General features: G+C 39.4%; 1 protein-coding gene across 1 annotated transcript; it reads left to right on the forward strand.

The window, feature by feature from the left end:
• The first annotated feature begins 5,572 nt into the window (after window positions 1–5,572).
• LOC149925529 (methanethiol oxidase-like) lies at window positions 5,573–8,569 on the forward strand. The gene is made up of 9 exons (XM_090160512.1): window positions 5,573–5,805; window positions 6,434–6,616; window positions 6,682–6,973; window positions 7,038–7,222; window positions 7,280–7,358; window positions 7,415–7,536; window positions 7,596–7,655; window positions 8,040–8,191; window positions 8,264–8,569. Exons 1-9 carry the CDS (start codon window positions 5,629–5,631, stop codon window positions 8,424–8,426), a joined length of 1,413 nt encoding a protein of 470 aa, XP_090016638.1. The 5' UTR covers window positions 5,573–5,628; the 3' UTR covers window positions 8,427–8,569.
• The last annotated feature ends 3,871 nt before the right edge of the window (window positions 8,570–12,440 follow it).

The raw sequence follows: 12,440 nt of genomic DNA on the forward strand, positions 1-12,440 counted from the left end.
ATGCATAAGAAGCATTAATCTGTAAAATCAAGGGGCCTCAAATAAACGCCTGACCTTAAAAAAAGAGTTGCTGGTTCGAAGGTGCCTCAACCATGATCATATTTGACCCATTGAGTTGGGAATATTAATCTAGAGATCCAATCAAATCTGCTCCCCGCGAAACAAGTTTTTGAAAATTACGAGTGTGTCGTCTCCTCCAAAATGACGAGAAAACGTTATCATATGACCCGTGGCGCCATCCATTATTTTTGAAAAAAAGATATTTTGGCCGGAAAACGCGTCTTATTTGAACGAAAGATTGAGAGATAGACGGCGCCACTGGTATAATGATAAAGTTTTTCTCGTCATTTGGGAGCAGACGGCAGTATTCTTATTTTTTAAAAACGTGTTTCGCGAAATACTGAAATCCGACGTTTTGATTGGACCTCTAGATTAATATTCCCAACTCAATGATTTGACCATGATGAAACACTTCTCCCAGATTCGAATGATCACATGTTTGACTAAGAGGTTGGTTAGAACTATATCATTTAAATTTCCCCGTCCCTAAAGTAATTAACTTTTACACCATCTTAAGACTCGGTAAAATAGCGAAGCATATTAATGAGAAAGTGAAAAGGGAATCCATTAGGATAATACTAAATTGATATTGTTCAAAGGCCAAAAGTTATTTTCATTCGAACAGTTTGGAGTTATGTTAGAATAATAAAATATTTACTTTTTAATATAATCAGAATATTAAACAATATTTTGAGCTTCTTCCCAGTAATATAAATATCTAAATACAAATTACCACTAACACGTGCAAAAAAAGTATATAAGAAGACGATATTTGCAAAAATATAGTTTTTGGGAAAATATAGAAGGCGCCACCACCGAATGATAAAGTTTACAGTCTGTGAAGAATTTGTCCCGCGAAACCCCGATTTCTGAGCCGTAATTGTACCTCTAGTTATATATTGGGTACCCCAGCTAGTCTTTTATAAAAATCTGCTACCCAAGTCATCAAGCGAATTTTAATGCAATAAATTGAGGTGGCTGGCTGAAATTACGTATGAGGGTGGTGGTAAGCCCTTCTATGCCACGGGAGCCAACAGCTCCCTACCCTCACTATTGCCGTTAAGCTACACATGGAAATCCGCTATATCAAGTGGGGAGATTATTTTACCTCGCCCTTAAAAACGTTAAATGAAGAATGGCGTTTGAAAAATTAGAAAATCCTAGCTTTAGATATTTATTAATTTATAAGAGTTTTTTTAGACTAGGGGTACGTTCAGTAACGCTCATCAAGAACATCGCTGAGTAATCGATGCCAACATTTTGTTACTCATCAAAAAAAAACCATCTCTCTCTTGACGTCAAACAGCACTGACTTGAAAAAACACCGTTCAGTAACTTCCTACGTCACTATGACGATAAGCGCTCTTCAAGCAAACATCAAGTAACAACCGATTTTTCCAGATTGACGTTACTGAACGTACCCTAGTCTGGAGGTTTAGTTTTTATTTTAAATTCGAAAACATGAGGCAAAAATGCCGCGAAATTTAAATTTGCGAAAAATATTAGGCTAATCATGGATTGAAAACCTTTTTTTTTTCTTTTTTCGGGAAAATACTGGAAATTTTCCGGGAAAATGGCCTCGGTAATTTTCCGACTTACAACATTTTTTTCATATTTTAGCAGAATTCTGTGTCCCGCAAAGAATAAATTTGAGCTAATTATTATATTCCCAACTCAATAACATTAATAAATACATTCTTGATTAAAGACACGCACCTAGATCTCTAGAGAAAATTTTGAAATCCGATTGCAAAAATTGGTATTGGGGTAGCTAGGATTTTGGCATTTTCCCATCGATTAATTGTCACATAACAATAATCCACCCAAAACCCATTCGGTTAAAAATTGCAAGGTCCTTTAAACAAAAACGTCACGTCCTATATTACTCTAGGCCATAAAAGTAGTGAAATCAAATAACGGGCAAGATCTGTAATTATATTCCCATAAACGTCATAAACGGGACTTATTTATCGACAAGTGATGTGCTCTGAAGTAATATGCTAGACCTTGCGCGTCCTAAGTGTTTTACTGAGTTAAAATCCTTTGTACAACCATTTCTTAGCTTAGCTGTAACGATTCTAATGATATAATATCAGTTAGATAATTTACCAAGTTAATTAAAGAAAAAGGTCAATATAAGATAAAACGTTTTCTTAAGAATGTATAAAGAGTGAACAAATCATAAAATTTACAACATAACGGACGAATGGCAAGCATAAATATCAAGAATTAGTTCCTAAAAACGATGTAGATGGCAGCATTACCTAATCACGGGACCATTTCAAGTTGAAATGGTCCCGTGATTAGGTAATGCTGCCATCTACATCGTTTTTAGGAACTAATTCTTGATATTTATGCTTGCCATTCGTCCGTTATGTTGTAAATTTTATGATTTGTTCACTCTTTATACATTCTTAAGAAAACGTTTTATCTTATATTGACCTTTTTCTTTAATTAACTTGGTAAATTATCTAACAGTAATTTTATCGAGTGCTTTTATTTTGCGAGAATGAAAGAAAACTGTAAAGTCGGGAGGTTGAAATTTTCAACCTCCCGACTTTACAGTTTTCTTTCATTCTCGCAAAATAAAAGCACTCGATAAAATTACTGAAACTGCCGTACTAGTGGTATTCGAACATTTCTGTACATTATCGATAGGTGGCGGTGCGACAACTGAAACTGGCAAATTACTGAAAGCAGACAAGTTGTTGACTGCAGTGACGTAATTACTGCAGTCAACAACTTGTCTGCTTTATTTAATTATGGTTTTAAGGTAAAAAAGTAAATTTAAACAAAGAAGATAATATATTTCGATCTAAACAATATATTTGATACACTGCGATTCTAATATTAGCCATTCTCTTTGAAATGTTTTATGGTTGTACAAAGGATTTTAACTCAGTAAAACACTTAGGACGCGCAAGGTCTAGCATATTACTTCAGAGCACATCACTTGTCGATAAATAAGTCCAGTTTATGGGAATATAATTACAGATCTTGCCCGTTAATTGATTTCACTACTTTTATAGCCTAGAGTAATATAGGACGTGACGTTTTTGTTTAAAGGACCTTGCAATTTTTAACCGAATGGTTTTTGGGTGTATTTTACGCCTTTTTGCTTATAACAATAGAAGTGAAGTTATTATAATACCTTTAATTGTAACAAAGCGGAAATAATGTTTATAAACAAAATTGGAGAGTGAACTTTTACCTATTTGGAATATTGAGAACTGCCTAGCTCTTTCGCCAACATTGTGTACGTTTAGATATTGTTTACTTTAATTTTTTGAAAACGTGACGTCATTATGCTCTTTCATTAATTTTTCAATGTTAATAAATAGGCTTGTACGATTGTTATTAAACTTTACACGTTTTGTACTGTGTTTATTACTCATTGGCATGGTTTACCGCCCTCTGGCGGCACACTGCCCACCCTGACACTGGCGAGACACTTCGAACTCACTGCACCTCTTTCACTAAGAAACAACCTATAAATCAGTAGCATTCGAATGTTTAATCTATTTCTGTAATTATATTCCCATAAACGTCATAAACTGGACTTATTTATCGACAAGCCCTATGGCGGACAACCCCCACCCTGACACTCGCAAGACTATTGTTGTCGAACTCAGCGGAACTCAGCGCCCCTTTTTTCCTACAATCCACCTATAAATATGTTGCATACATAATTTTCAAGTATATCCGTTATAGCGGGCATTTTAACCTTTAAGACTATTTTTTTCGAACACAGCGCCACGTTTTCACCTAGAATCAACCCTAAAGCCTTTTGCATTAATTTTTTTAAATCGCTGGTCGCTCCGGTTTAGTACTTCTTATGTGTTTATTACTCCATGGTTTCGTTACCGACTCGCTAAACTGTACATTTGTCGCCGTAGCTCAAGAACTATACCAGATATGAAATTCTCCTTTGGAAGGACACAATGGGAGCTTAATTTGAAACTGTATACCAAATTTCATTTAAATCGGTTCTGTAGTTTTTTGGTGTAGAGCGGTCTGCGAGGAGAAGATGGAAGAAGAAGAAGATGAAAAATTAAGCCTTACTTTGCCCCATTACTACGAAACGTCACCTCAACCCTGTTCGATGGAATTCGTATATGTTTGTCGCGTGCCTGTAACCTTTCAAACGATACATCACTTGTTTTGATACGACCTATAGTTTTTGAGATACGAGGGGGTAAAATCGGCTTCATTCTGACTCGAGATAATATAGCAAGTGCTCGGGTAGGTGCTCTACTCAAAACCCGGACCTTGCATAGGGACTACCATCCCTTTTGATTCATTCTGACTCGAGATAATTTAGCAAGTGCTCGGGTAGGTGCTCTACTCAATACCCGGACCTTCCATAGGGACTACCATCCCTTTTGATTCATTCTGACTCGAGATAATATAGCAAGTGCTCGGGTAGGTGCTCTACTCTATACCCGGACCTTGCATAGGGACTACCGTCCCTTTTGATAAATTTATTTCAACTCAGGGATAATTAGTATATTGAGAAGATTTTTCGCATTGCTGCCAATGTTGAAATATCGAGGTGTCATGATTAGCTATGGATTGCTGTACCATACCACCATTTTAATCCGAACGGTTTGAATCGTTAGGGTGGCGAAGTACGCGGTACGTGAAACCAAAGGTAATATAGAAATCCGTGCCCTAGATTCGAATTCCGAGAGCTCTCGATTTTATTACCCACTTCCGGCACGTGATCTCCGGAAAATTGGAATCCATCGGTCGCTGCCATCTAGGAGCAACAAACACCAAGAGAACGCGCGACTTGTGACGGTTTGCGTTCTCCTTTTGTAGGGTGCTGTGTTTATTGCCAAGAAGGTCATGTTTTTTATATTTCCAAAGCAAGAGCAAAGGTCAAATATCTATCAGTGTTTTTAGAATTTTTCTTCTCTTTTGCTACTTCCAACATTTTCAGTCTTCATACTTATTTTTGAATTTAGATGAAGTAAAACACAATGGCGTCGAGAAATCTTTTGTTAAATTTCAACTTGTCCCAATGAGCGGCTTCAAATGTTGACCCACCCTGTGAAATTTGAATTTATATGGAGACGAATTTCCTGTCTTGCGCAGTTTCGTGTTTTCGGTTTAAAACCGTCCGCGTTTCAGATGACTTGTAACGAAATAGCAGTTTCTTATTGGTCTTTCATATAAATTTTGCTGGATGGCTCGGCCTTTTTACTCACCTTTTAATATAGGCGTATAAAGTCAATTAAGCTGATCTTAATAATTCGAAATGTTTATAGACATTTTAAATTAGTTTATTTAAATTGTCAAGAGGGCAAGTTTAACAGATAAACAAAAATTCTGGTATTTTTCTGATCACGTCAGTTGATTAAAGATTAGTTTATTTAAAACGTGAACCCCGTTGGCTGTTGACGGGGTTTTTTTTATAATAAACAAATCATTATTCAAATTATGTTTTTTATTACGCCGCGAAAAGTATAAAATGGTAACTGATCGCTTTATCAAATCTATTGCTCGTCAATATTTAGAAGTGCACCAACGTATTCAAATCCGTAAGAGAAGTGACCGTCGCTAGCAATGGGAACGGAACTAGAATCGAGGAAGTGCGGTTACTCCAGCCCGTTGGAAGCCATCAAGTCCCCCAGAGAAACGCTCTTGTACGTCACTTGCATTCGCCCGTATCCGGAATGCGCGGGTGTCGGCGACTACCTGTCCACCGTCGACGTGGATCCACTGTCTCCCACTTACAGTCAAGTAAGCACCCCTGCTGTTACTATACCATCCTAGTCGACAAACCTGTCGTTTAGTACAAATAACTAGCTATATATGTGACGTTGAATTGATATTGCCTTTAGTGTTAAAAATACGCGACTATAACGTCCTCCTTATGTGGTTAACTGTAGAAACAATTATCGATTTTCAAGGTTAAAAATCTTATCACAACTAAAAGGATTTCTAGACAAATACCAATCATGTGACCTTAGCATTTTAGAAACCAGACATATCCTATCCTTAGCCGTAACTTAACCCGCGTCAATATTAAGCCTAGTCCTAGCAAGTAAACGACCGCAGAAAGGAATGACGTAACTCGTAGCCGCAGGAAGTTGGGAATTTCTTATGATACGTATTAAAAGTAGAAACTCTTATGGTTGCACGTTTTCTATCAATACCTAAGCATGCGCGACAATGTCACAAGAAGATATCCTTTCTGGAAAGGTCGTTCCTTGTGACATCTTAGCACGTGCTCGGTCGCTGTTATGCCTATGTATTGTTTCCGAAAAGTGTTTTTGTACTTGCGCGGGAAATGCAATGGCACCGAAACATTCCTTTATGAAATTCATTAATTAGTCCAAAAATGTACTAACATATTTAACCCGGACAGGTGATTCACCGTCTCGTGATGCCGAATGTGGGCGACGAACTGCATCACACCGGATGGAACGTGTGCAGTAGCTGTCCGGATAAAAAGAAATGCCGAGATCGCCTCATCATGCCTTGCTTGAACAGCGACAGAATCTACATCGCCAACATGGGATCCGATCCGAGAGCACCATCTCTCTGGAAAGTAAGATCTCTCGAGGGTTACCGCACTGTGGTACATTTCTAACCAGCTAAGTGTATGGCTTGCAGGTAATCGAAGGCGAGAAATTGCATTCCTTCAACGTCAGCGCGCCTCACACCTCTCACTGTCTGGCAACGGGCGAGGTCATGATCAGTACCATGGGGGACGCGAACGGCAACGCCAAGGGCTCGTTCATTTTGCTGGACGACGTCAATTTCAACATTATAGGTCATTGGGAAAAGAGTGACGACGCTAAATGGGGTTATGATTTCTGGTACCAGCCTCGTTTCAACGTCCTGATCAGTTCTACGTGGGGCCCACCTATTTATTGGCGAAAAGGATTCAATCCGGACGAGATCTGTAAGTACCAATACTTCAGCTACGGTTATAGGAATACTATTCTAAAACGTGGTTCTTTGGCTAGCACTGTACGGCACCGTCCTCTACGTTTGGGATTTTGAGAAGAGGACGCTCAAGCAGACCATTGACTTGGGAGCAGACGGCATTATGCCCCTCGAAGTGCGTTTCCTGCACAACCCCGACAAGGACTACGGATACGTTGGATGCGCCTTGTCTTCCAACGTATTCAAATATTTCCTGAATCACGAAGTAAGGTTAATTCAGAATAATCATTATTTTCAATGACAATCCATCTCAATCCTTAAGACTAAGAAGTGGGAGGCTAAGAAAGTCATCAGCGTCAAGAGCAAGCCGTGCAAGTACTGGATGTTGCCTGAAATGCCCGGTAATTACGGACTATTTCGGAAATACCTCAAAGACCACATTTGTTTTGGTTTACAGGACTTATAACGGACATTCTAATCTCGATGGACGACAAGTTCCTTTACTTCTCGAACTGGCTGCAAGGAGACGTCAGGCAGTACAAAATCACCGACTCAGACAATCCCGAACTGGTGGGACAAGTACGTATCCGCTGATCTGAAAAGCGTGAGAAACCAATTAATAACGTTATTTATTTCAGATTTTCTTGGGAGGGTCGTGTTGTAAAGGTGGGGCCGTTGTTCTCACTGATCCGGAAGATGTACGTATTCAAAATTATAAAATTAGAACTTGATAATTATTTTAATTCCATAAGGACACGAAGATTAAAGATAAGAAGTACGTGCGAGATCGCGTTTAGGATTCAAATTCGAAAATAACTATCTTCAATGACGAAGTTTTAATAATAGCCAATTTATGTTCCGATAAAATAGTTCATCATAATCCGGCCAAATTAAGCAATATTTTTACTATTCAACTATCCTGCACTGGTCCGTGGTTTATAAATTTCTTCACAATTCCAAATTCGAGTACCGGCTAGTCGTCAACATGCTATGATTTACTCGTCTATTTTCTTAACGGACTATTGTTAAAACATTTTGCGTTAAAACAATTGTTATACTGTAACTTTCGACATAATTTATAGGTAAAGACGCAACCAGAGCTGAAGTGCATTCAGAAGAAACCAATCCGAGGTGGACCGCAGATGATTCAACTAAGTCTCGATGGCAAAAGGTTGTACGTCACCACGTCCTTGCATTCTGCCTGGGACAAACAGTTTTACCCTGAAACAACTAGGTACATCTGTCTTATTTAAAACTATGATGTATAATTTATTAAATGGAACTGTTTCGATGTCCTTGTCTTCAGAGGAGGTTCCATGATGCTGCAAGTCGACGTGGACACCGATAAGGGCGGACTGACCCTCAACCAACGTTTCTTGGTGGATTTCGGACAGGAACCGACCGGCCCGGCATTGGCCCACGAAATGCGCTTCAGGCATGGCGACTGCAGCTCCGATATTTTCTATTAAATCCAAATATGGGAATGGTCAACTTATATCGTATTTTAACTACATGCGCATAACCTCATATATTGTATTGGATATTTACATGGATACGCGTTATATAATTGTTTTGTTTGTTTTTCAATAATAAATCTTAGAGGAATTTGAAACAGTTCTTTCATTTACTTGGGCTCTTAACTGCAACTATAAATATTTGATCTAAATCAGAATGCTATTATCTTTGCCTTTGCAGGGCAAATGTTTCAGTTGAATTCTGGCATTTTAGTTAGACATTCGGTTCCCTCGTTGCTTAGGTAAAAGCGAGGTTTAAACTTTTTAAGAGTCAAGACCCACAAAGGTACCAACTGTTACCTTGTAAGAAAAATTGGGATGTCGGTTACTCTTCAGTTTCTCAAGAACATATTTAATTCCACGAATTTAAAAAAAAATGCTAAAACATATATTTAATTAAACTGGTTTAAACATAATTTTTTTACACACGTATGGTATTCGCACGATTTCCGGCGATACGTTACAAGTACAAAGGCACCTGATACGTCAATCAATTGCAAATATCCGGCCCTCAACGGAATTTGAGTGATCGGGGACCCGGAAGTGGGCATTTCCCCATTATAGTCATTGTAGGCGATTTAATTTCTAGCGATTTTCGACTCCAAATACACATAGCCTATTCAAATTAAGTACGACTTTGTTGTAAATTTTCTACAGTTGTAAGCCTGAACATTGAAAAGGTTTTAATTCCATGATTAGTCTAATATATTGTTTGCAAATTTAAATAAAGCGAAATTTTCGCCATATTTTTTCGAATCTAATAGTAAAACTTAACCTTTAGACTAGTTAAAACTGATTAACAATGTAACACTAGTAATGTTTTGCAGTATATTTACTGATATTAGACATTTTGAATCGATAAAATAGTTAAAAACATTAAATGTCAATTTTCCGGAAAACTTTATGGAAATGTTTCCGCATTTTCTGGAAAATTAATAATTCTAAAATTATATTTTTAGGTAGTACTTATAATTTGTGAACTTCGTTTTCGGTTGCATTACTAAATTTTAATTTAAAAGTGAGATTTCTTACAAATCCGCGTACGTGTTATTGTGTTATTTGAATTTCATAACCAAAAAAAATTAGGTTCGCATGCCGCTACCTTATTTCCAAAACCAGGTAACTCGAAGGTTTGTCTAAAAATTAATTTGAATTATCGTGTTCGCGTTCGCTACTTTATATCCAAAACCAGATGATTGGAAATTTGTTCAAATTTAAATTTAATATTTAAAATTTAGTTAATATATCAGGGGATATCTTGTCTCATTCGAAAAGGTTAAACCGACCTCTTTGAAGACCCCTTATTATTTCCAGATCAGAGAGCCATTTTTCATGAATCCCAAGCTAAGAATCAAATCGCCTCGTTCGTTAAAATGTACCTCATATAATATACTCCTTTTGCGGGGAAATATGCTAGCTAATACAACAACCTGCTAAGTTAAAAATCACGAACAACAGAATTTCATCATCAACTAAAATTAGGGATCTAAAGATAACTTTAGCGACTACAATAATAATAATAATCAGCTAAGCTAATACCCAAGGCACCACCTTGGGCCCAAGTCATCTAGCGACTTATAATGCCTTTAAACAGGTGGCAGGTTTACAATGCGTAGGAGGGTGGTGGCAAGCCCTTCATGCCACGCGAGCCAACAGCTCCCTACACTAACATAGTCTTTGAAAAAGTTGAGCATTTGAGTCGGGACGTAAGATTATCTCCTGTTCAGTTACTATTATTTTTCATTTTGTTTTTCACGAGGAATCAAATGTCTTCAAGTTGTACTTTTCAACATTTACGACCCTAGAGTGGAAACGGCGGTTGTCATTCTCGGAGATTTTAACACTCACCAACCCCCTTTGACCAGCAGTGGCTGGTCGGCGCATTTACGATTGGCTGGAAGACCGGGATGAACTGTTCAATACAGGCTACAGCACTCGTCGTCCAGAGGGTATGCTAGATCTCGCTCTTCCTAGCAAGGAATTGGCACTCCTTATCTCTTGGGCTGTTCTCAATAGAGATAATAGTGACCATTGTTCCTTTTGAGAAACGCTGAGCCTTCTCCGCCTCCTGGTCCGACTGATCCGGCGCATTGACTGGAAACGTTTCCGGATTATCCTGGATCAATATCTGGGCGCCCAGCCTCTCGTGGTTATCTCGGTGGAGCGTCTCCTTTAGGAGGCTGCCACTATCAAGGGGTCAGGTCACACTAGTCGTCAGCAGCAACTGTTGTGAGATTCAGCTTGCTCGTCAAGGACCAAGTTTGTACAGCGGCCTGCCACAGAATCCAGCGGTTATATACATTTGCTTACAAGAGGGAGAGGGCTATGCATAGGAGCATGGTTCAGGATATGAAAAGGGACCTCCTGGTGCGCGTACGGTGAAAGGTTGCACGCTCACAAGTCTTTGACAAAAGTGACAAGTTAGGTCTTAGGTGCGGTGGCTTAAGACTGGTGTAGCCTATCAAAAACTCTTGACGATTCACCATGGCGACGCAGTGATCACGGACCAGAAACAGGTGGCCATCGAGTGTTTGGAGCAGGGGCGTAGGAACGGTCTAGAAGTTGGAGGGGGAAAAGTGAAACGAAAATGGGTCTGGAGAATGGTTTTGAATTTTTAACGGAGTGTAGCTTTTCCGAATGCATGTGTACTTTTGTAAACACAGTTGAGGTTCTATAAGCTTTATATGCTTTTAAAATGATAATTTGAGACTTTTGAAGATTTCAACTGGCCAAAAAGTTGGAGGGGGCAATAACAGTAGTTGCCCCTCTCAGCAAATACCTTGGGAGAGGAATTACCCCCCCTCCGATTCCTACGCCCCTGGTTTGGAGCTGGAGAGTGGTACCGATTCTCATCGACTTCGGCACTCGGCCTGGATCAGCGATGTTCGCGAACCCTTCCTGGTGGGGCCTCATACCTATTACAATGCTCCTTTTTCGGAGGAGGAACTCTATGGAGCCTTTCGGGCTTGCACTCTACTGCTTCGGAGGTGCATAATGTACCTAATTTGATTATTAAAAACTCGTTGGGCTCTTTGGATGTAGAAACATGCCATTTTGCGTTCAATTTTGAAGTCGGGTAAATCCACCACGGATTTACACACATATCGCACCATCTCTCTGTTACCTCGGTAAAAACTGCGCGGTGGTCATCTGGTTCAGTTCCTAGTGGTCCTCCAGAGCAATCTGGTTTTCTTGGACCTTAAGGACGCTTTTAAGAGAGTCCTATCATCAAGGAATCTTATTCAAAATACAACGCTGTGATTTTACAGGTGCCACTCTCCTGACATTTCCTGACCGCGAGAACCTTTCGCAGTCCTATCCCGTTTTGAGGGAGGGTTCATCAGGGCAGTACCGTTAGCCCATCCTTTTCAACGTTTTGCTGGATGGGGTCCCGCAGTTCTTCAGATCTCGTCGTGGTCCGGTTTTGCCACGGTTATTTTCGACTATGCAGATAACCCTGAACCGGATGGAGTCATTTGGGAATTCAATTTTCAACCACTAAAGTGTGAATAGATGACATTCACGAATGTTCCGCGACTACAAGACACCCTGCACAATTGCCTCTCTGATTTTCTCACATCACCGCTCTATTGACGTCCTCGTTAAAGCATTTAAATCAAAAGCATACGGCCATCGTAAAAACCCACCGGATTCTATACAATCATATCGTAAACTATCATTTCGAAGCCTCGAGCTCAATCTACGCATAGGCGACATCTACCTAGCCTGCTACGCTAGACAAAGTTCAAAATGTAGAGCTTAGCACTATTTTTTGTGTCCCTCATTCATCCTTGGTGGAGACCAAGGCGGCCATACCCCCGTTACGGATTCGGAAGTCCAGATGGATATTCTCATACTGACTGCTTGTTGTGCGGCGGGCATGCCGGATTTTTATCCTGCTTTCTTTCAGCCCTTTTAGTATCATCGTACCTAGCAGCGTCCCATTTACTGACATCTTATCTAGTCTCG

This window comes from Leiobunum rupestre, chromosome 10, assembly GCF_980474605.1.
Source record: "Leiobunum rupestre chromosome 10, qqLeiRupe1.1.hap1, whole genome shotgun sequence".
NCBI lineage: Eukaryota > Metazoa > Arthropoda > Arachnida > Opiliones > Sclerosomatidae > Leiobunum > Leiobunum rupestre.

Bases quoted from the DNA above. Each gene is read 5' to 3' on its own strand.
- LOC149925529 (XM_090160512.1), top strand. From the start codon at position 5,629: ATGGGAACGGAACTAGAATCGAGGAAGTGCGGTTACTCCAGCCCGTTG. The intron at 6,617-6,681 runs GTAAGATCTCTC...TATGGCTTGCAG, and splicing joins GAGCACCATCTCTCTGGAAA to GTAATCGAAGGCGAGAAATT. The intron at 6,974-7,037 runs GTAAGTACCAAT...TTCTTTGGCTAG, and splicing joins ATTCAATCCGGACGAGATCT to CACTGTACGGCACCGTCCTC.